At 44.1% G+C, this 27,015-nt stretch overlaps 1 protein-coding gene across 2 annotated transcripts in view; it reads left to right on the top strand.

The window, feature by feature from the left end:
* The window catches only part of SLC35F3 (solute carrier family 35 member F3), a 187,847-nt gene that overhangs the window by 118,750 nt on the left and 42,082 nt on the right, over positions 1–27,015 (top strand). For both annotated transcript variants that reach the window (XM_049830557.1, XM_049830558.1), the window contains one exon: positions 16,710–17,034. In XM_049830557.1, coding sequence (XP_049686514.1) covers positions 16,710–17,034 — 325 coding nt within the window. The remainder of the gene's footprint in view (positions 1–16,709; positions 17,035–27,015) is intronic.

The raw sequence follows: 27,015 nt of genomic DNA, 5'->3' as shown, positions 1-27,015 counted from the left end.
ATAAGGACTTTGTGCGCCTTCAGGAGCGTGACTGCCATTTCGAATTATTTCAGAGATTGAATCATCAGTATGCTCTGAGCCTGCTATACCAGCACTTTTCAAGACAACTGTATCTACATGCATCATTCAGGGTGGCAGTAACCGTACCGTGTGTTTTCTGTGCCTGGTACCATTGCACACGTATTTTGAGAGATGTAGGCTTGGTGCCTGATTTGTGCTTGTTCATCTTTCTGTTGTTGTTTTTCTCACCAGTTTCCATCCATACCACAGTGGCCATTCCTCTCACACCAGCCAGTTTACTAGTTTCACCCTATTTGTACATGAAAGCACAGTGTACTTTGAGGAAGTGACTTCCCTTCCTTGGGGAGAGAAATATTTTCATCCCTGCTCTGCATCTTGGGATCTTCCAGAAATAGGTAACATCAGCTTTCGTGAGGAGCTGCAGGACAATCACCTTGCCAGAGAAAACCCATCCTCCACTTAATTAGCCCTTACTTAGAGCTACTTATTCCCAGGCTTCCAGCACCGAGGAAATGGTATTGCAGCCTCCCCATACAGCACATTTCCTCTGCACTGTTCTGTTGGGAAGAGTGACTGGTGATATTCAGAGTTGCTTATAAGGCAAGTGATACCTCTCTGCTTTCAATTATTACACATAAATGTCTAAACTGAGTTGCTGTGGAACCAGATTCTGCCACATGCTCAGCATGTAGGAGTAGCCTTGTCTGCATTACTGGAGTTGCAGGGAATTTGTACAAGTACAAATGAGAAATGAATTTGGCCTTTAATATATTTGCATGCCTGCAGGGAATTCATCACAAGCATATCAACACTGTAATCACTTTAATAATAAATCGTTTTCACTTCTTTAGCAAGCACAAACGGAAGATCCCAAGCACAGCAAAAACTTGCATGAGTGGCAGTCTGCTTCCTTAAGAGATGAGGTTCTTATTATCCTCATTTTGCAGATGGAGCAGCCGAGAAGCTGCAGAATGAAGCAACTCGTCTCAAAACAAACAAGCAGCACATCTTTTCACAGATTAGGCAAGAAAAGACCTACAGTAGATAGGAATGGATCCCCCAAACTTCCCACACATGTTTTCTGGCCATGGGAGGGTACTGCCACGAATGGATTCAGTAGGGGTGGGAGAAGACTTCTCTTACTGAAATCAGTGACTTCAGGTTCCTACTAAAACTTCCTTTTGGGGAAATAAGCTCAAATGCTGCATAAATATATCTTGGATAAATACTGTGTAACTAGTAGCAGTGTTCTGCTGGTGGCATCTACAGGTTTTGGTAGTCGGGCAATGCTTGTTTGTACTTTGAGCACTAGGGCGGACTCTGTGAAAATCTCACCCAGGAGTCAGCATCTGTAGAAGCAAGAATTGTGCCTACTGGTCTTTTTTAGATGAGAGCTGTACATTACAGAAATATGCAGCGCTCATGCATTCTGGAAAACAGAAGTAGCTGGAGAGCAGGAGGGGCCGGCAGTTTGGTGGCTCAGCCAGGGATTTTTGGGTTTGTGTGTGCTTCCCCACTGAGGAGGCCTTCGGGAGGAATGCGTGCTGGCTTCTGCGTGGAGTAATTAACTTGCAAAATGTTCACTTTTGGTCAGGCTGTCTTTCTGCACAGAAGACAGTCTTCAGCGTGAACGTTCACAATCGGGGCAGAGACCGTCAAACCCACTTTGTGCTCGCTCCATAGTTGTGGCAGCAGCTTTTGCTTGCTCCTGACCGGACCTGGGATGGAGTGAATGATCTAGGGGTGAAGGTAACGGTAACAAGTTTGCGTGCAGCTACAGGAATGAATGGGGGTGTAAATTTTCTGTGTGTCTGCTTCTCCATGGTACCTGCCAGCATGCGCTCTGTTGTTACAGGGCAAAGTCAATATGTGACTTAGTCCCCTGATGGAAAAGCAGTACCCTCTTCCATGTTTACTATGGGTACTGAGTGTTAAGTGCACATAGGCGGTAATTACACTCTGGCTTTGCCCCAGGGCAACTTTTGCCCAATTTTCCTATTCCTTGCAGTATTTTCAGCTAACACAACAGCGTATTTGAGCAGATATCCAAGAGCTTGTTCCAAAGGCGTGAGGAGTTTCTTGTTGCATAACACCTGGCTCCCTTCCCAAACGGCATCATGCTTTCTTAGGCTTTAAACAGCCTCAAAACGAGCCGCTCTTAGCTGTGCTAGGCTTACTCACTGGGGATTCCTGCCAGCTCATCTTTGGTCGTGTCCCACTGGTTATTTTGTATACCATCTCGCCTGTGCAAGCTCATAAGCTATAGGTTTAGAGGTGACTCATTACTTCTGCACTATGTGTCCCCTCCCCAAATGATAGAAAAATGAAATGAGACCATTTTGATGTTACTAAACTAATGCCAGAGCAGGAGCTTTAATGCATCACGAAGCAGAAAGAGAAGTTATTAAAGATTTATCCAAGCTGACTTACTTTAGTGGCTGAAATGAGCTGATATGTACACACTATGGACAAACAATAGTTTCATTTACAGTGACAGAACTTAAGAATAACAGCAACCATTGGATCATCTTCTCAGACCTTCTGTAGATCACAGGCCATTATATTTCACCCACTTATCCCCTAAATGAAGCAAGGTGCGTTTTCTAATCATCTTGAATCAATTTAGGCATTTGCTCTCAAAAACTAAGCAGATTACTAATCCATCTATTTAATTATAGATTTCTCCCATGAGAAGTTGGAACAAGAACTAGTAAAAAATAAATATTATGTCACCAGAATACGTCATTCATTGTCTCCTATTTTCATTTTATAATTCTTGTAAAAGAAATTTTGCCCCTCTTTCCTAATGGCTGACAGTTGTAAACAGTAGGATTTGTAGCATAGAAGCAGTTCAGTATAAGAGCCAGAGTTCAGAAAAGGCTAGTGGTTCAACATAAAAGGCTGTGATAGCTCAACATGTATTTCCCAGCAATTTCCCAGTTATAAGCCTCATATATAGCATTATTTATGTGGTAGCTTTCCTAGCACATTATACTGGGCACAGCACATTCACTTATATACCAAGCGGCTCCCTCCACTTGGCTGGAGTACTATCACCAACCTTTAGTCCACAGCCCAGTTAATCTTTGTTAATTATAAACTGTGGGATGCCACTGCAGACCTGGATAGCATCCTGCGGAAGCAGGAATTTAGCCAATAAAAAAGTAGATTTACTTTGTCGTCTTCACTGAGTTTTGCTGACAGCCACTGCAGCATAACATCAAAGGCCACAGGAAACAAGGTGTTTTTAGCAATGCAGAGACGCCTTGCTTTTAGGCAGAGCTGCCCACCAAACGTGTAAGCACCACGTATTGGAGAAGCCAGGTACCACCTCCGATGTTAACTGCCCAGTTCCAGGAACTTGGATCCACTCTACCTAGGCATAATGCAGGGGTACCTAGCCTGGAAATTTTGTGAGTCCTACTCAAGGCATGAATTTGGTTATACAAAAGTTATATGTTGACTGTTCTTGAAGTAATAGGTGTACATTTTGCTCAGTATCGCTATTTCTGGCCAAAAACCTCCTCAAAGAAACCCCAAAACTCAAAAAAACCCTGAAAAACCATAAGCCCCCTAAGCCTTGTAATTCAGCCATGGAAAATACAGAAGTGAGGAAGTATGTTCTAGAAATGCCTTTTCCACACTCAGCTCGAATTCCCTCGTGCAAGTCTCAGTAAGGATAGTATTGTATTTATGGCTGAAAAAGGCATGAGTCTGTCTTCTGTAGCTGACTGAAACAAGTGAGGAATAGTGGGTTGCAAAAGCCTTTCTCGCTGAAAAGAGGAAGAGGCAAGTATCAGAGAGAAAATAGAAACTACAATTTTTGCATGTAACGTATTTTTGCTCGGAGTTATACTGAGGGCCTTGGTGCCAACAAGCTCTGATAACAAAGCTAGACCTAGCTTTGTTATCAAAGGACACCCAGCTTTTGCTGAGCTTGCTGGTGAGAGGTGAGGAGGCATTCTCTTCTTTCTTCTCGTAGGTCTTTGAGCAGCAAATCACGTGGGGACTTCTCTGAATATATGTGCGTCACTCCAGCACCGTGAGCATGCTCAAGTCCACATCAAGTCCACACTAATATCTGGTTATTGGTTGACAGAGAACAGGTGCTCCAACTATCTTGTTCTGAACTTAGGACCTAAAAAACCCCATTGTGCTTGAGGTTCAATAGCATGTTAACCCTTTAGCTTCTAAGAGAACAATCAATTGGAGTTACAATTCAGTATGCAACAACCCAATGGGCTATAGCAAAATCTTCTGTCTAAAACTGTGTTTACTTGAAGGCCAAGCAGCTCTGAATTTTTGAAAGTTCCATAAGGGAGAAAGAACATAGTCTTGTTTTTGATAAAAAACAGCCAGCATAGCCCACACAGTTAGCATGAATTTACTTACCTCTTAATATAAATACTGGTATATATGTACTGATATAAATGTGCTATTTATATTAGCACAAGTAGCTGAATTCCGTTGGAGATAAGACTATTACTTAGGAAAGGCTTGTGGCACTCAAACGCCTGGCTAATTAATACAGCAGTTTCTTGCAGAGAATCCAGTCTTTTTTTTTCCACCAGCACAGACAATCATCTCTCAAACCTTTGTTCGAGGTGAAATTTGCACAGACTCTGATCAAAATTTGCCCAGAATACAATTTTGGTCATAGCTTATTTTTGTTCTACTGGAAGTTCTGCTTCCACAGCGGTGCTGGTCTCCTCAAAGTAAATGGCGAAACTCCCAGTGACCTCACCAGGTAACTCACTGTAAGCTGCAGTCCAATTTTTATTCAAGAAGGGAATGCAGAATAATGAAAAGAAAAAAATTCTCTTTTCCTATACTATCAAGAATACGTATCTCATAATCAAGATTATTCTTTACATGCTTTTATGGCTGTTACTTTCCAGCACCACAATGCTGATACTGTAATAATCAAGCAGAATCTTCCATTCTCACTCTGGACTTTAGTCATGAATTCTGATTAATAATGAAAAGGACAGTATTTCAGGGAACTCCTCACCCCACAAAATTCAAAGTGGAATATCATATTTTAATGTGGGCCATTCAAATGCAGCACTTTTAGTATTATTTCTAAGAAGTTGCCTCTGAAGATAAACTAAATGGATTAAAGTCCAAATTGCTGCAGTATGGAGTTGATAATTTTTCAGCTCCCTCTGTATCACTAACAGGAATTATAATATATATATTGCAGGAAGCCTTGCTGGAGTATTTGACAGAGAACTAAAGGCATATGTATGCTAAGGAGGAGAGTTTAGCACATCTTCAGCAAATAGGTGCAGATTATTTAATTCCAGCTCTTAGTAAGATAAGGTATAATATTTAGCACAGGATAAAACAGGAATTAATATATGATAACCGTTAGTGATAGAAAACACTCTGTCTGTGAGTAACACTTTAGGATTTGGGAGTAGCTGTTACAAGAAACTTATGCCTATTTGGTACAAGTTAAGATATATGGATGATCTGGTGGTATCAGTGATATGGGACAGATTTCCACAGACAAGAGGACAGGAGAATCTTCCTGATGGCCAGTGAGCCAAGACACCTATTTCCCACCCTGCTGAAATTAAGGTGAGATGATCAGATAAGTTTGAATATCCTGCATAGATTATCCTAACAGTTTACTTTGTGTAATTAGTTAATTTATATTATGAATGCCAATAGCAAAAGAGGGCCTGAACTCAGAATGCATTTTTCTTGCTTTGAGTCTGTGTTCATGCAGTTTTCCCCATTTCCAGATGCCTATATCCCTTATTCTGTAGCCTCAAGCAAATTCAGACCTTCTGACCTAATAGATTAATACCCTGGTTTTGTTCTTTAAAATAACCTCTGTGCATTTTAAAACTATCTGCTGTATTGATTTATTCTTAATTTAGTCATGCCATTCCATGATGAAATTAAGTAAAATTATTTTTATCTGTTACTGTAAAAGCAAAGTATTTAAAGAAAGTGCTTTAAACTTTTACGGTTTCCCAAATAGTGTCTAAAAATCCATATGTGCAATGCCATTTTGCCCAAATATTCTCATTTAAAAACTGATTTCATAAAGGTTTATGGGGTTTTGTCATTTTTCCATTATGATACATTAATTGATATTCATCAAAAAATACAATACTGGTCTGTTAGACCTTCAGCACTGACCATGGTTGGAAAGTTGGGGAAATGTGCACAAACCCAGAGTCATTGCAACACTAAGTGTTGCAGTCCCACCCACCAGCTGCCCATGGGGACTCACAGCTTCCCCGTAGGAACCCAAGAGCAATTTCCTCAAAAATCACACACAGAGTCGCCATATGGGGCCCGACCAAAGGTCCGTCTGGTCCTGTCTCCAGCTCGGTGGAATTGATCAGGAAGGTGTATTTTCTAGCCTGAGATACATCTCTCGCAGTGTGGGTGTGCTGACAGCTGCAGTTTCCCCCGCTGTAGGAAACAACTTTTTTCTCTGTTTTCTGCTTTGTTCCTAGTAAATTTTGGCAGTTGTTTTGCTTTTTTGGCTGCTCCTGAACACTGAGTTGCCCTTTTTGTGGAGCATCCTGTGAAGAGCTCGGGATCCCTGGTGGCAATGGCCAGAACCCATCGCTGAGTGTGCAGCATGTGGGCTGTTTACTCCCACCTGCACCTCTTTTATCAGCACGCTTCTCCATCTGCCGATTTATGACCCAGTCACGTAGCCCGTCATCCCTCGCAGCTGGCCCTTACCCTTGCCGACCTGCCTAACTTCATGTCGTTAGGAAACTTTGTCACCTCACGGCTTGCCCTCTTGGTCAGGTTACCTACGGTTATGGTGAAGAGGGCAGGTCCCACAGCAGACCTCTGCAGAACTTCAGCTACTTCCCCACTGCTGTATTTACTCCTCACTGGTTTCCTGTCTTGTGCTGAGCCTTTTATCCATCCCAGCGCCTTCCCTGGCTGCTTGTTTTCTGTAAGGCCCTTTGGAGTGGGATTTTGTCCAAAGCCTCTTAAAAACCTAGAAAAGGAAACTGCATCTCCTCTATCAGTGTGCCTGTTGACCCCCATCAGAGGACACCAGTGAGGCTGCAGGAGGAATCATCTAGCTTGCCCGGTAGGTAACGCCGAGCAGAGACCTGTGCTTTACGCCATACTAAGGTGCCCGTTCCTCACTATTGCTCACTCTCTCTAGCACTTACCAGCCAGTTTCAGCGCTGAGTTGGCAGCTAAGTGGCTAAACCCTTTCCTTCAAAAAGTGGAGGTGGAGTGTGTGCTCCTCTTCAGGAGCTCAGTGTGTAGAGTGGCCTTCCAAACCCTGTGCTTGAAGGAGCAGGGATCCCGTCTGCCCAAGAGGGTGCCCTAATCCACAGGCCCTCCAAGGCCAGGGGAACCCAGATATCAGCAAACCTGGTCTGCTCAGAATGGAAAACATCCTTATTTATTGGGAAAGCATGAAGTGAGGAGGTTGCCCAGAGGAGAAGAAGTGAGGCTCTAGGCCTTGTTTCAGTTACTACTTCAGATACTGAATGGAAATATTTCTTGGAGATGACTCTTCAAAATGAGAGATAGAAACTCTCAAATCATAGAACCACAGAATGGTTTGGGTTGGAAGGGACCTTAAAGATCATCTAGTTCCAACCCCCCTGCCACGGGCAGGGACACCTTCCACTAGACCAGGCTTCTCAAAGCCCCATCCAACCTGGCCTTGAACACTGCCAGGGATGGAGCATCCACAGCTTCTCTGGGCAACCTGTCCCAGTGCCTCACCACCCCCACAGGGAACAATTTCTTCCTTACATCTAATCTGAATCTAACCTCTTTCAGTTTAAAGCCATTACCCCTTCTCCCATCACTACACACCCTTGTAAAAAGTTCCTCTCTGGCTTTCTTGGTGACCCCTTTTAGGTACTGGAAGGCAGCTATGTGGTCTCCCTGGAGCCTTCTCTTCTCCAGGCTGAACAACCTCAACTCTCTCAGCCTGTCCCCATAGGGGAGGTGCTCCATCCCTCTGATCATCTTTGTGGCCGTCCTCTGGACTCGCTCCAACAGGTCCATGTCTTTCCTGTGCTGAGGACCCCAGAGCTGAACGCAGTACTGCAGGTGGGGTCTCACCAGCGCGGAGCAGAGGGACAGAATCCCCTCCCTCCACCTGCTGGTCACAATTCTTTTGATGCAGCCCAGGATGCAATTGGCTTTCTGGGCTGTGAGTACACATTGCTGGATCATACTCAGATTTTCATCCACTAATACCCCCAAGTCCTTCTCGGCAGGGCTGCTCTTATTTCACTCATCACCCAGTCTGTATTTGTGCTTGGGATTGCCCCGACCCATGTGCAGAACCTTGCACGTGGCCTCGTTGCACTTCATGATGTTGGCACGGGCCCACCTCTCAAGGCTGTCAAGGTCCCTCTGGATGACATCCCTTCCCTCCAGCGTGTCGACCGCACCACACAGCTTGGTGTCCTCGGCACACTTGCTGAGGGTGCGCTCAATCCCACTGGCCGTGTTGTGGACAAAGATGTGAAACAGTGCCAGTCCCAATACTGACCCCATAGGAATGCCACTCATCCCTGCTCTCCACTTGGATATTGAGCCGTTGACTGCAACTCTTTGAGTGCGATCATCCAGCCAATTCCTTATCCACCAAGTTGTCCATCTGTCAAGTCCATGGCTCTCCAATTTAGAGACGAGGATGTTGTGCGGGACAGTGTCAGATGCTTTGCCCAAGTCCAGGTAGATGACGTCAGTTGCTCTTCCCTTATTCACCAATGCTGTAACCCCATTGTAGAAGGCCACCAAATTTGTCAGATATGATTTGCCCTTAGTGAAGCCATGTTGGCTGTCACCAATGACCTCCTTATTTTCCATGTGCCTCAGCAGTTTCCAGGAGGATCTGCTCCATGATCTTGCTGGGCACAGAGTTGAGACTGACTGGCCTGTAGTTCCTCAGGTCTTCCTTTTTTCCCTTTTTAGAAATGGGGGTTATGTTTCCTCTTTTCCAGTCAGTGGGAACTTCCCTGGACTGCCATGACTTCTCAAATATGATGGATAGTGGCTTATCCACTTCATCCGCCAGTTCCCTCAGGACCCATGGATGTATCTCATCAGGTCCCATGGACTTGTGCACCTTCAGCTTCCTTAGATGGTCTTGAGCCTGATCTTCTGCTACAGTGGGTGGTTCTTAATTCTCCCAGTCCCTGCCTTTGCCTTCTGTGATGTGGACAGTGTGGCTAGAGCACTTGCCAGTGAAGACTGAGGCAAAAAAGTCATTGAGTACCTCAGCCTTCTCCATATCATGGGTAACCAGGTCTCCTGTTTCCTTCCAGAGAGGGCCCACGTGTTCCCTAGTCTTCCTTTTATCACCGACGTACTTATAGAAGCTTTTCTTGTTGCCCTTGATGTCCCTGGCCAGATTTAATTGTATCAGGGCTTTAGCTTTCCTAACCTGACCTTTGGCTTCTCGGACAGTTTCTCTGTATTCCTCCCAGGCTACCTGTCCTTGCTTCCACCCTCTGTAGGCTTCCTGTTTGTGTTTGAGTTTGTCCATGAGCTCCTTGTTCATCCATGCAGGCCTCCTGGTGTTTTTGCCTGACTTCCTCTCTGTTGGGATTCATCGCTCCTGAGCTTGGAGGAGGTGATCCTTGAATACTAACCAGCTTTCTTGGGCCCCTCTTCCCTCCAGGGCTTTATCCCGTGGTACTCTACCAAGCAGTTCCCTGAAGAGGCCAAAGTCTGCTCTCCTGAAGTCCAGGGTAGTGAGCTTGCTGTGCACCCTCCTCACTGCCCTAAAGATCTTGAACTCTACCATCTCATGGTCACTGCAGCCAAAGCTGCCCTTGAGCTTCACATTCCCCACCAGCCTTTCCTTGTTGGTGAGAACAAGGTCCAGCATAGCACCTCTCCTCGTTGGCTCCTTTGTCACTTGGAGAAGGAAGTCGTCATCAACACATTCCAGGAACCTCCCGGATTGCTTATGCCCTGCTGTGTTGTCCTTCCAACAGGGATCGGGGTGGCTGAAGTCCCTCATGAGGACCAGGGCTTTTGAACGTGAGGCTGCTCCTGTCTGTCTATAGAGGGCCTTATCGACTTGGTTGTCCTGGTCGGGTGGCCTGTAGCAGACCCCCACTATAATGTCACCTGTCCCTGCCCTCTCTTTAATACTGACCCATAAGCTCTTAGTCAGCTCCTCATCCAGCCCCAGCTGGGAGCTCCATGCACTCCAGCTGGTCATTGCATAGAGGGTGACTCCCCCTCCTTGTCTCCCTGGCCTGTCCTTTCTAAAGAGCCTGTATCCTTCCATTCCAACACCCCAGTCACAGGAGCCATCCCACCACGTCTCCATGATTCCAATAAGATCATAGCCCTGCAAGTGTGCACACGTCTCAAAGTCCTCTTGTTTATTCCCCATGCTATGTGCGTTTGCATAGAGGCATTTAAGTTGAGCCCCTGATGAAGCTGACTTACTGGCTGGAGTGGCTGGAATTTCCTTTGTGCTGCTCTTCAGGTGCTCTCCTGCTGACCTGTGATCCCTCTCCAGGCTCTGGGCATCTATTGCTGGCACTGGCATCAAACTGGTAGGAGTGGGATGGATTGAGGTTCCCCTTCCCTGGTAACTTTAGTTTAAAGCCCTCTTCACCAGCTTGGCAAGCCTGTGACCGAAGATGCTCTTCCCCTTCTCCGACCGATGGGCCCCATCAGCCCCCAGTATACCAGGTTTCTCAAAGCGAGTCCCATGGAGTCCCATGAAAAAACGATGTGTCTTTGAATCCTGGCAGGGTGTAAGAAAGAGAGGCACAAACCTGCTTAGGAGTCATGGTGCTTAGGCGTGCCCAGGAACAGATTCTTTGGCATCTGAGGAGCTCTAGTGGGATTGGGAGGAGGATACAGATGGTGCAAGCAGCCTTGGCAAAGCTAAAGCTAATTTGGAGAAGGAGAGAGTGTCCCTTGATGCAGAAGTTAGGCTGCGCGTGCTCTCATTACTGATCTGTGCAGCAGAGGTGTAGGCCTTTGGAAAGGTTGATACGTGGAGATTACCGGCTTCTGAAATAAAATATTAACAATTCCTTAAAACCAGCTATCAGGATGACATGTGAAAGGAGAGGTCATCATTGACAACGGCATGAGAAATCTGCACTAGCTACGAGGTGATCTGCCAGGCGACAGATGAGTCCCTAAGACCTCACTCTTTAACCTGAACAACAATGAAGAAAATGCCTGGGCAACAACGTATCTGAATAAATATCAACATTTCAGATTTAGACAACTACAGTGGCAATTAGAGATCTAAATCACTTTGTGGGTTTGGCATTTCATCTTCTCTTCACAGGATGATGCCTCAGCTGTTTCTTAACAGCTTGGCTCAAAAAGCCTGGACAGCTAAATAATGCATAGCTAGTGTGGTAGACAGGAATGACATAAAAACACTTTGAGGAGTTTGGGAGTCTGCTACTGAGGCAAATAGTATTGTGTGTCCAGAAAACCACCGCCAGAAGTCGTCGTGTGCGTTCTTGGGTCCGTTTGTAACTGGTAAGTAACTGTGTTGGAACTAACTGTCTCCCACTGATTTCTCTATAGTAATTATTGGGTGAAGTGGAAGTCACACAGCATGCAAGGTTGTGAGACTATACCTTGGGTAGTGTCCAGCTCCGATCCCCCTGCACGTCACGGGTTGCTAGAGTTCTAACCACGCCTGAGGGTCCTGCGCCGTCTTACACGATTTGCCTCAGCTGCTTCTCCCCTATTTTTGATAAGCATATATTTTTTTGCAAGCTTTACAAACTAGTTCTGTGCAATGGCCAGGCAGCTACAAAACATTTGAGAGGATGGCAAAATGGAAATGCCTTGAGGATGGCTCATTTGTAATTGTCAGAGAGACCTATGAGGATTCTTTCCTTTTTCAGAATTTTTTCCAGAAGCCTGATTTAAAGAGCTGTTTAAGAATATGCTTGTGTTGAAGCATTTTCATAGCCGGGGAAAGCTGGCGGAGTTGTGCATTAATATTAGGCACATGTTTCAGTCCCTAATAGGCAGGACCTTAGTCTGTGAGAGTCACTTTCTCACTCTGAAGGGTTGGCAAGGGCACCCAGCACTTTTGTCATACTTCTTTCACTCATTTGCTGACTAGCTGGCAACAGCTAAAGCAGTTCATTGGTGACAGCTAAATATGTTTGTGTAGCGGTGCCCAGCTCTGAGCCTACCAGTGCTGTCTGCGGTGGCTTTACTCTCTGTTTCTGACAGGAGCAGCGGAGAGGTGGGACTCATCTCACCCAGCTTCAGACACCTACACTAGAGACACCTACTTCTGCGCTTGTCGCCCCAGACTGTTGAGAGCTGGTGGAGAGAAACAAGCACTTGGAGAGGGTGATTCATCTGGCTTGTTTTAATCGTCTACTTTAGGAGGAGATAAATCGTGCTATGGAAATGTCTTTTTTCTGTCTACTAACTATGCAGAAAGTGTAAATGACTGTCTCAGATATACAAGTCTGCACAGCAGATGTCTCAAGCTGAGAAGATGAATGCCGCCCTTGGTTTTTATCAATATTACATTTTTAACATACACAGTGAGGTACACTGTGGGCCTGTGGTAAGTCTTTAACTGGCTAGCTGTGCACAGGAGTCTTAAGCCTTAAAGCACTTTTGAAGTGGTCTGGACAGGCTATTTAAAGGTCTTACCTCTGCTGGGGTGGGTTTTCTCTAACCCAGTGCAAGCATCTGTAGTCAGTAAGGAAGGGTACATCATCTAAGGCATCTACCTTACGTGGGGTGTGTAGTGTCTTCCAGTGCCTGTTTTTCCTCCATGGCCTCAGCCAGGAGAGTGGAGTGAGGAGCTCAGGTTTAGATGTCCCTACCACAGGTATCTGAAGTCAGCTGAGAGGTGTCTCACCCATAAGGGAGGAAACAGAAGGATGGCTGTTTCTGCGGTTCACATCCCTGTGGGTATTGGCAGTACCATTGGAGGTGATTTCCTTCCATTGCTTCTGAATGCCACGGGAGAGAGGTTGGCTGAAAGAGAGGGAGGAAGAGCAGTTCCAGTTGGGATTTATGAAACAGGAAAATGAAAGAACAAAAGGGAGAATGAAAAGCCAAATTTAGTAAAAGCCAGATAGGCATTTTTCCTCTATCTCAGCATCTTGATTTACTCTTTTGGGGGATACAGTAGCATACAGAGCAGTCTGCTGCAAGGGGTAAAGGAAGAAACCCATTAGAAGTCTGGAGCAGGATGTCCAGAAATAAAATTCTTTAGTGTCCTGCCTCATCCATTCTGAAAAGCCATTTTGCCATCTTTAAATTCATGTGCATTCTGTTGCCAGCTGGCCCTTGAGCAATGTTAGCAAGACAGTGAGGAGCTTCTTATCCATGTGTGGTTTTGATGTCACCCCATCTGTGCACCTGCAACTTGGGTGACAAAAACTGTCCCCATTGGGACACAAGGACTGGGCAGGGAAAGGTACAGCTCTGGGTGTTATGTATGCCAGCTGGCAGGCAAGTCTCCGACGTGGTAAATGGGAGGATGGGACCACATGGGTGTCTTATCATCTGTGGTATCCACCATTTCCAAAGACTGCTTGGGACAGATTACATCCTAGGTATCCTCCAGGACAGTGCAGTAAAAGGCTCTGCCCATTTGGCATCTAGCCCTCCGGCAGCACAGGAAATCATGAGGGCACGATGCAATTTCACTGACGGATAGTTGAAAGAAGTTTCAGCCTGTAACTGCTCATCACCGGGTCAGTGATTTTTACCCCAAAATATGGGGCCCATCATCTTGAAACCAATCATGCCTAGGATAAATTTTTACTCCATCCAGCATGTAAATGCATCAAAAGAGTGCGCACCCCTAGAAATGTAACCCTTGAGCTGCAAGGTCACTTTAGAAGTGATACATGCAGTATTGTCTTTTGTGGAAAGTGAATGTTTCTGTTCGTGTATTTAATGCAAAATTAAATGTACCTGGACAAGTCATTTTGTCTGTGGAGCAGAGAAAACTTCAGTAAAGTTTAGCTTTATTCCATACAGAGTAATTGCTATGGAATAGAGTTAAAAGGCAATGATATTCATGCAAGCTGTCCAAATGAGCTGCTGACTCATGCATATGTGCACAGTGCAATGGGGAGCAGGATGGGTGGCTTCAGCCCTTGGTGGGGAGAAGATCCTCACCAGCGTCTGTTGTGGGGTGTCCACCAAATACTGCTTTAATTTATGTTGTCTGGTGCCTCAGATGGTATAGTTGTGATCTTCCCCCTTCTCAGTGATGGCCAAGACTACTGGGCCAGAAGGGCCAGACATGGTATCCTGCTGTCTCAGTGATCAGTTCTTATTTTAGAAAAAATAACACAGCTTCAATGTTGCGATTCAGAGTACCTACTCATCTTGAGATGCCATGTACCCTAGTGGTTTAAGGCATGTTCCCTAATGTTAAATATCTTCAGCAGGAAGGGTTTAAATTCCAGTTTCCTGTTTCTTTGGGGTGTAACTGCAGAGAAGACAGGGACGGCAGGTATCCTGCTGGCTGTCTTCTAGAAGGAGGAACATTTTTGCCTACCTCTGCAAGTAGTTTCAAAAATGTAAACTGTGAGTGGAGGAAGGCTCTTCCCTGCCTTGACACAGTGGCACAAACCCCTCCTAAGCTCTCGCTCGGCACCCTGGCTGCCTGGATTCATTTTTTCTGTGCCCAGCTCTCCCAGTGGTCCACGGGAAGGATGCTGGAGGTGGTGAGGAGGTGTGAAGTTTTTGGTGTTACAGTGACAACACCCAGTAGAAAAGCTTGAGAGGAAAGGAAAAACTCAGTAATCATTGTGAGACTTGTGTGGTGGACAGCAAAGAGAGCGCTGGCAGCTGTCCATTGCGTGGTGAAGTTAAAAGAAATGAATGTACCGTTGTTTGGTAAACTGAACCCTGACTGGTCTGTGCAGCGAGTGAGGCAAGAAGCATTAGTTACAAGCAATGTATTAAAAAGAAAATGTATTGAAATGATTTTGAATGAGCTAAGGTTTTACAGGCAGCCTTTTTTTCAATTCTAGCTTCTTCAAACATTTAGCAGGTAGCTTGTAACCTTTCCATTACGTATTTAATACAAAGCCACATTAACTTTGGGTAATTCATTGGCCTGCTGGTGCATCTCCTGTTATGTGGAAAGCTGCCCACACAATCTTCTATAGAAAACTGAAATAAGTGGAGAGATCAGGAAAATCCCCATCTCTCTTAATGCCACTCAGAAAGACTAGGTGTTTATACCTTTACTGCTGTACATTCTTTTTAGACTTCAAGATATCAAACCACAGTTTTTCCCATTACAAAATACAGCTTTACTAGGCAAACTAGTGGTACTTTTAGCTCAGATCATGCATGTCTTATCCGTGAAGAAATTATTAAGTAGTTCTCTCCATTGGAATAAACCTTTTCTTTAATAATGTATTAGCTCATGTAAATACAAATTTAGGTTAATGTGAAATAAGGGCTTTTAAGAGATTTTCCATTCTAAATACTGATTCTCACCAGAATAAGGAAGGATTTTTTTGGGTGTGGATCTCTTTTAGTCTGCCTTGAACATATATAAATGTTTGGCAAGAGTACCATCTCATTGTCCTGGCTGTACTTACATTTCTCTTTTCACCTTTCAATGCATGCAGTGACCTCTGGACACTTTTGAAGTTGTAGGTTCTTGGCTGTCAACATGAATTACTATTACATCCTCCTTCCAGTGAATGGACCGACTAAACTGAAGTCAGCCTTTAAGAGAAATCACTGCGAGTGTGCATGCGGGTGACCGATGGCTTTAGCAGATGTTAAATGGCGTGAATTTAAGAAAGGCAGGTGAAAGCCCTAAAGGCGGTGGCCTGCTGCTGAGGTCTGCCAGCACGTTTTGGTCTCCGCGGGAACTGAACCACCTAACCTCACTGGGCTCATTCATTCACAAGCCGGATACAACATCTGCCGATAGTGGTATGACAGCAGGGCTATAACAATTCATGTTTAAGGATGTAAGGGGCAAGGTTTTTTAGGAGAGAAATTTCTAGTAGCATGCTAGGCTCAGTGATACCAGGGCAGAGTTCCAGTCCAGTCTCATTTGGTGCAGGCCTTGAGCTAAAAAAAGTTAGTGTTGCCTAATGTGAGATGCTCTTCAGGGCAGTGTGTGGGTTGGTCTGATTTTTGCCATCTGGCTACAGCCTCAGGAGAGCTGGTTTTTTAGGGATCACTGCAATGCCTGGTGATCCAAGTTCAGTATTAATTGTGCTATTTACATTGCAGTGATTGTGCTTAACTGCAAGATTAAATACATTGTCCCCCCTCTCCTTTTAAGAAACACCATATTCCATAAGCTGCCCAATTCCACATTTTCCAAGACAATAACAATTCCGAGTGTTGTAATCCCCTTTGCTGCCTTATTAAACTCAATGCCGTATTTTTCATTCATTTACACGTCTTAACAGCATCAGTTTAAGTGGTGTGTTAAGCCTTTCTATGTACATCAGAGCAACATGTAATTTTCATTTCCATTTTATCCAGTGCCTTCTAAATCTAGAGGTGATAATTATTATTTGCATTGTAATTATGCCTCAGTTGAACCAGAGGCTTTGCAATGATCTAAAAACGAAGGACATTTTGTGGCGAGATCTGGTGGGTTCTTTTGCTGGTGAAGCTCCACGTGACTTCAGAAGGGCCTAGGATTTGAAAACTAAAATGCAGGCTGGATTTCCTTAGCAAGCCTTGTGTTTTCTTCTCCCCAGGGGATGAGCGCTCCCGGGAGTCTCCAGCCCCAGCCGAAGCACAGATGCAAGCCGGGGCGGAAGGCGGTGGAAGGGTGAACCGCTGTTGCTGGAAATGCTCCGTGACGCAACTGAAGAAGATTTTCTGGGGTGTGGCCGTGGTCCTGGGTGTCTGCTCCTCTTGGTCGGGTTCAACCCAGCTAGCAAAACTGACCTTTAAGAAGTTCGATGCACCCTTCACTCTAACGTGGTTTGCAACAAACTGGAACTTTTTATTCTTTCCTTTGTATTATCTTGGACATGTTTTTAAGTCAGCTGAAAAGCAGTCTCCAAAGCAAAGATACAGGTATGGAAGCTTTTATTTTTTTTTTCCCTCCTGTGGCTCTTGCATGCTGCTCTATGTCCAGCGGACATTTTATTCAAATCAGTCAGTTAAATCAAACTTGCATTTGCTTTCCTCTCCAGGTTTGTTAAAGGATGTTCTGAATTTGTTGTGTGTCCTGTGCTAGGTGCTATGTTATTCTCAATACGATTTCACTCCAACAGTAAGAAATCCAGGTTTATTCCCAATACTACAAGTCACATAATGAAAGTCTGCATTTTCTGCAATTACTTCTCAAGAGTTTTCTGTTCAAACCTCTGTGAACCTCATTTTTTAATTAATATCTTCTTCCTCTACCCACAGCTGACTTTCGTGGCAATCTCTGAGTAAGCTAAGTAAGCTTTTCTTTTCCAAACTCGAGACTAGTACGGTGCCTTGAATAGCCAAGTACAAAGCGTTGCAGTATTTTCCTGGCATTATGTCCCTGACTTCAAAGGCCAAGCTCTGATCCCAGTTAAACCCAAGCTGTTGTGTTTATTTTCTTGAGGAAGCGCAGTCGTAACCAAAGGCAGCACTTTGTCTTCAGCACACCTTGTCTTTACAGCAAGCAAAACCCACAAAGCCTGAAGTACTCATGGGCAGCCCGGTGTGCCTGTCCTCTGTGAAGGGCTGAGGATGCTCTGGCTGCTTGAAGGACTGCCTCTTGGTGAGCACTCCTTCAGCGGAGCTCGTTTTGGCCTGAGAGGTGTCTGGGACAGATGGGATGACTCAGCCGTCAAGATGTCCCATGTCAGAGACCTTCCCCGATACGTGGAAGGATGTGAACAACATTTTCCCCTTCTGTTACACAGTGGGGCTCACAACCTTTTAATGAAGTAGCTCAGAAAGTAAACAGTAAGAAGGACACATTTCTCAGCTTCCAGCTGTGCAGCAGCGAGGTGGAAACTTACTACAGGAAAAATCTAAGAAACCAGGGTACTCGGGAAATGCTGTACCTCAGATGACTAGGGCTAAGATTCTAAATGCTGAAATTTTGCTCCTTAGCCATCATTACAGTTTCTTCATCTTCTAAATCATTTGGGGGCTGCAGATAAAGGAATTTCACTGTTCGCTGCAGATCCTAGAGCAGTATCCAGAAGTTTTAAAGGCATTTTCCTGAGATGCCATGTTTCCTGCACTTCAGTCTTCAGTTTGTATTTGTTGTTTACTCCACAGCAAACATGGTTGCTTCAGAGATGAGAGAAGTATGGGGGTTAGAGAAAGCACCAGTTTAAAAACAATAACAAATGCTAGCCCCAAACAACTACCTTTTCAAAATGCTAGCCCAAAACAACTACCATTTCATTTCTTTGGTTTTTAAGTATTTTTCTTTCCAGCTGCTCTCAGATAATGTATTAAATACTGCTGAATTCTGGGGTGAGCGGTTGTGGTTCGCCAGATCCCTGGGGTTAAAACCAGAGCATTATACTCTTTGTTGCTGCAGTTAATGGATACGGTTGGTAGTTTTATGTCTTCCATTTAATTAAATGATGGCTGAGTTGAAGAGCAGCTGCAAGCCCTGCAGCCTGTTTGGGGTGCAGGGGGACATCATTACAGGTAAGCTTGCAGCAGGCTTAGTAAAGAACGTGCATTTGTGTGTCTGACCAGCAGATTGAATAGAGTTAATCTACAGAATTTTTTTCTTGGTGTCAGGGTAGACTTGGGCGTTTGGAGATACGGCTTTGGTTCCTAGCTTTGCTCCAGATTTGTTCTGTGGTTTTGAGCTAGTCACTGCAGACCTCTGATTTCCTCGTACTCTCCATTCATTTGGATGAGACAGTCCTTTAGGGAGGAGGGAGGACTGTCCCTTACCATGTGTTTACATAGTGTCTGCTTTAGCATGTCCACTATCTAAACTGAGACCTTTCGGTGGTGCTGCACTAAGAATTACTGTGAAAAGAATTGCTGTTCATCTGTTTGCTCCATTACGGCTGAGATGCACATGCATGTACGTCAGAAAACCCAAACATTGTCTTCCAGCATCCCCTCTTAATTATTGCCTCCTTTTGCATATTATATATACATATGCATATATAGAGAGAAAGACATATACAGAGACTTTGCAGCTCTATATGAGTCATTAACATCTTCAGGAAAGCTTGCACTCCAGGCATAGTTGGACATGTTAGGGAGGCATTTCATGGACTTCTGGATAGTTAAAATAAGACAATTCTGACCTGGAACTAACAAGAAGCTTGCATAATCACTTTCTGCTTCTTTTATCCTTCACCTTCATCTATATTTTATATATTACCTGAGCTCCCTGGCAGGAATTTGCAACGAGATAAATGAAAAGGTGGTAGTGGGAGAAGGTGGAAATATGACATCTAAGTCACCTTAGCAGTGAGGTAGTAAAGGAAGGCATTCTCAGATCTTGCCTACACAGTTTGCTAAAATGCACAGGCACCTCATGTTCTTTGGCAGCAAAGCTCCCCAAGGAGACCTGGGCAGCCGCGGGCTCCTCAGCAGGGCTGGGCAGCTCAGCCTCCCCTCCCCGCAGCACAGGCAGCGCCTTCCACCGCCCCTTCCTCGGTGGGTGGCTTTGCGGAGCCTGAGCCAGCAGGCGTGCTTCGGGATACCTCGCTATACGGTTAAAGAGCATGTAAAGAACAGCAGCCATTAGAAAAAATACGCAACAGAGGGATCATGAAATGTAGTGACAGTGAATAGATGTATAGTCCTTCCTTATGCAGATTATATGGTTTATTATGGGTTTAAATTCCTATTGTATTGTACCACTATGTACATATACTATGCTGTAAATGTATGAATTTGTGTGTTTTGTGGTCTCACGGAGGAACATACCTGTCATGGACCCAAATCAGTTTAAATCTGCACATATTTATTTTTTTAATATAATTGTAATAAATTTGCCACCAAAATTTTATAGTAGCACATTAAATTTAAGAGCAGGTTTATTCAGTATCCTTATAAGATTTTGAGTATTAGGCCATAATGTAAAGTATTAAGGATTTCTGATTGACCCGTATTGCGTGGTAAGGAACTTTCTATTTAAGCTGCAGTATCAATCAGTTGTGTCCACAGCATGGGGAGAGTGTCACTCTTCAAAGCAAACCAAAATTCATACATTCACCTCCAAACTGCTCTAGGCTCGCTCCCTGTGCAGCTCCATCAAATGCCAGAGTTGTGCCCAGGTGCAGACTGCTCAGGGAGAACTTGTCCCACGTTTGCCACGCGCTCTTGGCACAGGACTGTGTCTGTGGGGAGTGCTGCAGAGAGCTCTGGCAGACCACAGAAGAGCATGCCAGGGTCAGCGCCTCTCTCTTAGTTCTTGTGCAAGTGCTCACTAGCTTAAAATAAAATTACAGTAACTAAATTATCATTCATTTCAACCATTGTCCAGTCCAGAAATAACACATGTAATGATTTATGCGCCTAATGGATCATTTAAGAGTACTTCATTTTGGCTTCATACTTTTTGCTTCCAAACTGCTTTATAAAACGACACATTTAATCTGATGAGCTACCCTCCGTCATACCTACATTATTAATTTATGAGGTAACATAAATTAAAAGCACTAGAGCTTAAAGCTCCCTGGCTACATGAAAGATTAAATTAAAATCTCTGTAAGATATTGCTTAGCTTCATGTATCCCTAGGCAGGACAAAACACACCTTTTGTAAAGATTCATTCTGTGTGTGTCAACTGGGGGGATAACAGAGAGTTGTGTTCACATTTTAGGGGGAGAATACCTCAGAAAGTTTGTTCATTTTGATGGTACGGTCTTATCTAATGATTTTTTGAGAAGGAAAGGGCAGGACTTTCCAGAATGGTTTGCGTGATTATTTATTTACTTGCTTATCATTTAGATCTTGATTTTTATTCATAAAGCATTAGGGCTAAAGAAAACACCAGAAGCTAAAACTAAATCTCTTCTACAACCTTGAACGCACCTGATGTGTTGGTTGAATGAAAGAGTCATTGCACGTACCTGCACTGATCTGCAACCACATTTGAACATGTTTTAACACGTTCTTTTTCATTGAATCAGAGATTTGTCTCTATACTGCCCCCAAATTAGCTGCCAGCAATCTTTCAGAATTTGAAGATTTTTCTTTGAAAAGAAAGAAAAAAGTTGCAGGTAACACCGAAGTATAGTTATTTCTTTGAAACCGAACCAAAATACTGGGGCCAACAATGGTAGAGGACTAATGTAGTAAATCTCACTTACTCTGATTCACCAACATATTAGCTTTACAAGAGTCACTTCTAATTTGTATGCATATAGGCTCAGAATCGAGACTTAGCTCTTCAGCGGGCAGAAATTATCAGTGCCGTAGCTTCACATGACGTCCAGGAGAATGCGGGCCGGTTTCTAAATGTGTTTCACATGTATTTCTGCTAGCATGGAGGAGATGAGGCACTAGCCCGGCATCCCCAGTAGTTCCAGGAGCTGGGTCCATTAGTTTGATCCTGACTCATATGAAAATGCAACTGGCTCCACCATGGGCCCTGCCCTCTTCTGCAGCAGGCAGAGAACCCGGCCGTGCAGCACTGGTAACCAACTGCCTAGCCACAACAAAACTCTTAAGGGGTAAAAAGGTCAGAGCCTGATTTGGTGTGACTGGCTGCTTTTTTACTATTGATTTTCAGCATTTTGTATTCATGAGTCTCTCTTTCCCAGCAGCTTTAAAATGTTGCAGTGTGGTTGACTTTTGGCATCCTACTGATTTATATTACTACTTAGGTGGGAGCTTCGCCACCAGAGCAGACAGCATTAACAGAGTCATAAATAAGCTATGAAGGCATCAAGACATGATGAATGCAAGTGTTTTTAGCAAATGTCACCCAATGAAGCATGTTTTCTTTCAAAAAACTTCAGTTTATAAACTCTATTTGTCTAATTCAGTACATTAGCCTTAAAATAATACCTATTTACGTTGTGTTCCTCAAAATAAAATCACTTTTACAATTCAAGTTCCCATTAGCTTGTTGGGAAAAAAAACCAACCACCAAATGACAGAAAGAACCCTTGAAATTAAAAGGTATAGCATCTGATTCTTAGGCGAGTTAGACGGGTACAAGCCAGAAGTAACTCCAAATTAAATCAGTTTGATCTCTACAGCGGTCTGCCAGGTCTTACCTTTGTGCTTCCTATTGAAGTGATTAATTAAAAGAAGATGTGGATATTGTGCAAGAGGTTTGTCATACTCGTGGTCATCTATATCTGTCCTGCAGATGTCTGAACTGTTGGTGGTGATGTATTATTGATGGGCCACTGTATCACTTCTCAGACTGTTTTCACTGAATCTGCGCTTTTGTTCCAGGGGTTCTAGCTGAAGACAAGGCCAAATTGTACTATTAGCAAGTAGCAGTATTAATGAATGAAGCCTTCTACTGGAACAGCGTGGTGTTTGTGGTAGGGGCAGTGCTGGTGCGTATCTGTCTGATGTTCAACCTGCTGTGCATACAGCATCGAGTTCAGTCATGGACCATTCCTTTGGGCTTAACTCAGCTGAAGCCCAAGCCACAGAGCTCAGTGATGCTGTTGTTAAATTCTGTTTTTCAAAGCTAAGTAATTACCTCTTCCTGATGAAATCTGTAGTAGCTGCTGTCTTGTTCCTTTTGAAAAGGAAAATGTGTCCCCGTGGGACGTGGGATAGGGGTGCATCACCCCACGGGAGTTCTGGAGGTGGCTCCTTGCTGCTGCCTTGACATAATACAGCTATGCTGCATTATTGCTAGATGATCGTGTAAGTCTTCATTTCAGCTGCTTCCTTGGGGAGACTTGTTTTCTTAGGTGATTAAAGATGTTTCTTGCTCTTTGTGGCTCCTGAAACAAAAATTTCTCAGCCAGCTGTCAAAACTATGCTCTGCAGGCTGCCTGTTCTTGAGAAAATAGGTAGTCCTCCAGCACCAGCATTTTTCTAGAGTAGCCTCCTGTTCACTTAAGTCTTCTCTACGCACTGAAGACAGTACCAGGCATTAGATTAGCAAGGAAATTTGCCAGAGCTAGCTCCTCAATGCCACACTGCATTTTCCAGCACTGCCAGCTTGGAGCCAAGTGCATGGTTTCCTCCCAAAATGCATGGGGAGAGCAAACACCTACAGAGGAGACACAAACATGAGGCACATAAGGTAAACAGCAGGAAAGGCTGAGGACAAAGCGAAAGTCTGTTGGCCAAACTAGCTATTAGTGGGAGCCCTCCTCCATCCCAGATTTAGGTGCCTCACTAGACTTGAGGTGGCACCCCTCTTCATGTTTTCCATTGAAAAGCTTAAAAAACTGCTCCTGGACCCATGTTCAAGGTGGTAGTTTTTCTGTTCCTCAAAAGCGTGGTATGGGAGCTTGGTACCCACACTGGACTCATGATGGGAGTGGCTGGCAGAACGCCCCAAAATTAATGCCCAAGTCCTAACTTCTCTGGAGGTAGCTCTCAGTGTGAAGCCTGCATGGTGGTCTCGGGAACATAAGGTGGCATTTATATGCTTACCTCCCTTTCTAAACCTACCCCAGCTTTTACATCTCCTGCAAGCACCTTTAAGAGAGTTTCTTCAAAATTCTGTTTGACTAATTTGGTAGTTCCTTTTATTCAGGTAGCTAACACTGCCTTTGAGAGCTTGCGTCTTAGCTTCTGTGAGAAAATGGTCATGGGTCTTTCTTTAGGAAACCAGCCCTTTCTAATTTAGCCTCCCAGGTTATACTTGGAGATTGCGTTTGTGTTTCAGATCGTGATGCCCTGTGAAAAGCTTTCCCTTAATCTGAAGTTCCTTCATCTGTTGAGGATCACCTCTTCTGGGCTTTTGGACCTTTGTGGAGTTCTAATCGAGAATAAAAATTGGCTACTGCCTGATCAGGAGAAACACATGTTCTTTAATCTTGAGTTTGGTTTACAAAATCATTCCAAGGATAATTGAATTAAGTGGTGTCCTGTAATTTTGTCTTGTTGTTCCATTACTTTTGTCTTCTCTGCTGTAGCTTGAACAGATGCTCTAAAATAATCACATTATATGCCTCCTGTGAGGTAACAGTGCTTGAGGCAAGGACTAGAAGGAGAAATAATTGTTCTTGTTACCTGCAGACAGGGCATGTGCTATGAAACAATGTGTTCACGTAATGGCTTTTGCTTGGAAAAAATGTCGCATCTTGCAGCACGATCTCTGGTCAGTAGTTAAACTGTGCTTCATTAACTGGCTCTTCCTCTGCTTTGTAGCTGCCAAGCTTCCACGCTGCTAGGGCAGCTTTTCCCAGGAGGCCTCTGGAGCAAATCCACCTATACTGATTCTACCCATGCTTATCCCTCTGCACTGACTGAGGCTGTGGAACCAAAGCAAGACAGGTTGAAGGAACCTCTGGGGTCCCCTCCTCCCTTCTTCCCTGTCTCCAGGCATGACCTGCATGCACAAACAGAAAAGTAACTGCATTTTATGGCTGGCAGAGGGAAAAAGGGACTGGGAAGAGAGCGTGTTACTGTGTTTAGTGTGTGGGGAAAGAAGCAGAAAGCTGAGGTGAACGTGGATATGCTGGTTTTCCAACCGTCATAATATGGAAGAAAATAGAGTTCACAGCTGGTCTTTTTGCGGAAAGTGTTTTACCTTGGTCATCATAAGTACCTTGACAGCCAGTGCACAAACTCATTAAACAGGGACTATCCTAGGCTGGTTCTCCCATGTTGTTTACAACAGCAACAAAAACAACAGCAAAATTCGGGAGGGAGTGATAAGGAATTCTGCATTTTTTTTCAGCCCAGATCTGTGTCAAAATATCTTGAACAGCTACCTTTAAAGCTGCTTTAAAAAAAGAAACTGCCTGTATGGTAACAGACTTTGTAGCTATAATTAACAGCTCTCAATAAAGATGGATGATACAGTGAGAAGTGTTCAAGGCTGGCAGTACTACAGAAGTGGAAAAAACCTTTTTGTCCAGCTGCCTAGTGGTTATGGACCGTGTCCAGATTTCCCAGGATTGTTTGTGTTTGTATGAAAAGGCAGCCTCATATAAATGCGCAAGTACCTGGCTGAAGATCCTGTTCAGTCCAGGCCTGCAGAAGCTGGCCACTCTTGCGTGTTAGGCAAAGCTATAGCTGGTAAAAAGGGAGAAATAGCCAAAGGTGAAGGTTGGCAGCAATATAGGTATGTGAACAGGGCATCAGAAGTTGAAAAACCCTGTCAAGCAGCTACATAATGTTGTCTGTGAACAACCATAGATTTTTTGGAGGGGAGCAATGGTAAGATATGAGCTGATGGGCAGACAGGTTCATATATGTGCTTGCTCACCCATGTACAACCGTTTCTGTGTTTTCCAGTGCTAAAACACCTTTCCAAATGGTAGCTTCCCACCAGAGAGTCTGATCCAAAGTGGCAAAGACAAACAAAATCTGGGTTTGTTCCCTTGTTCGCCTGCTTTGGCTGGCAGTTAGTGAAGACTGCTTCTCTTCAGCAGAGCTGTGAAACAGAAACAACCCCCCTGTTGGTCTGTTTGTCAGTCCTTGGGGTCAGGGCTAAAACTCAGTGAGCTTAAAGGAAAGAGCCTCATTTACTTTATGGCCTTTAGGTCATTACCATGTCATTTTGGTCTCTTGTACTCAGCAAGTCTACACTAACCAAGTCCACTGTGGCTGCCTCATCTCTTCCCTGTTCCCCGTATCTCCAGCTGAGCACTTCCCCACATGGAGCTGGTTTTGTTTCCTCACAGTTTGTTAATTTATAAATTGCATTCCTTCTCTGGGAGCTGGGGGATTGTTTACTTGTTTGCTTAAGGTGCTTATTTCCAAGAGGGTAGAGACTGCTGCAATGTTTCCTTCGTATCTTTGAAAACCTTCCTCTGCCTCAGTAGAATATTGAGACTTCCACAGGGGAAATCTGGAAGTCTTAACTGAAGGGTGGCATCCCCCTTCTCTTTCAGCAGATGCAAATGCTAAACCCCAGGGTTCTCAAGCCATTGTGAATGTCCCTTCAGTGACGGAGCGGTATTAACCTTCACGTAGTACATTGCTAACATGGGGTGCCCTTGGATAGTATGAGCCCAGGTCCATTTGCTACAGGAGGACTCTGTTCCTCTGTGTCATCTGGCATTTGCCCTTGCATCTAAAAAATGTTTTGCTTCACCAGAATACTGTGGGGTTTTTTCCTTAATTCTCTTCACTGTATCTATTGTAGAGGCCAGCCAGGCCAACTGAAAATTGTATGCTCTTTTTTCTGCACTGAAACTACAGCTTTCTTCACTAGTCTGGCTTATTATGCTTTCAGCTGGAGTAAAGATAATTCATCAGCTATGAAAAGCTCTCCTATTAAATAGCACACTAGAAAATAGCGAGAATTGCACCTCTGGTTTTAGTACCTCTTATAGTACCTAGAGTAAAAACTAAGCTACAGCTCTGTCATGCTGTCTGATATTTTCACCATCTAACAAATGGTGCTGTTGTTAGACCACCATGATAACCTGAACATCAGGTCATAGAAACATGGAGTAATTCTGTCTGCTGGGGACCTAGGGAGTAAGGTCTCTAGTCCAACCTGCTCAGCGCAGAGCCACATCATACCTACTTTTTATGTTGTTAATAGTTAGTGATCTGCAGACACTGAATGAGACATAAGTATTGTTATTTAAATTTATGTGCACTTTACTGCATCTTTTAATGTGCTGTCTCTAGGTACCCCAAAATTACAGGTACCAGAATGCATTGGCATGAATGGACCCGTTCTGCTGCTGTTTGCCCCTTTTTGCCAGAGCCACCTTAAATATTTGTCTGTCCTCAGGCAAGAACATGTGGATTCAAACTCTGAGGATTTGATTTACTTTTTATTAACCTTGAAATTTAAAAAAAATAAATGGTATTAACCCACTGTAAAGGGTTTCTGCTTAACTTAGTTTTAATAATCAAACATATTTTCACCTAGCATTTTCAGTATTTCATGAAGTTCTCTATATTAAATGTGATGGGTCCAGTTAGCACTTGACCCTAGCTGGCACAGCTCCACCGAGTCCCATGACAGCATGCTGA

The sequence above is a fragment of the Accipiter gentilis genome, chromosome 28 (assembly GCF_929443795.1).
Source record: "Accipiter gentilis chromosome 28, bAccGen1.1, whole genome shotgun sequence".
In the NCBI taxonomy this organism is placed as follows: Eukaryota; Metazoa; Chordata; class Aves; order Accipitriformes; family Accipitridae; genus Astur; species Astur gentilis.
Note: the sequence above shows the minus strand (reverse complement) of the source record. Positions and strands in the feature narration are given on the sequence as shown.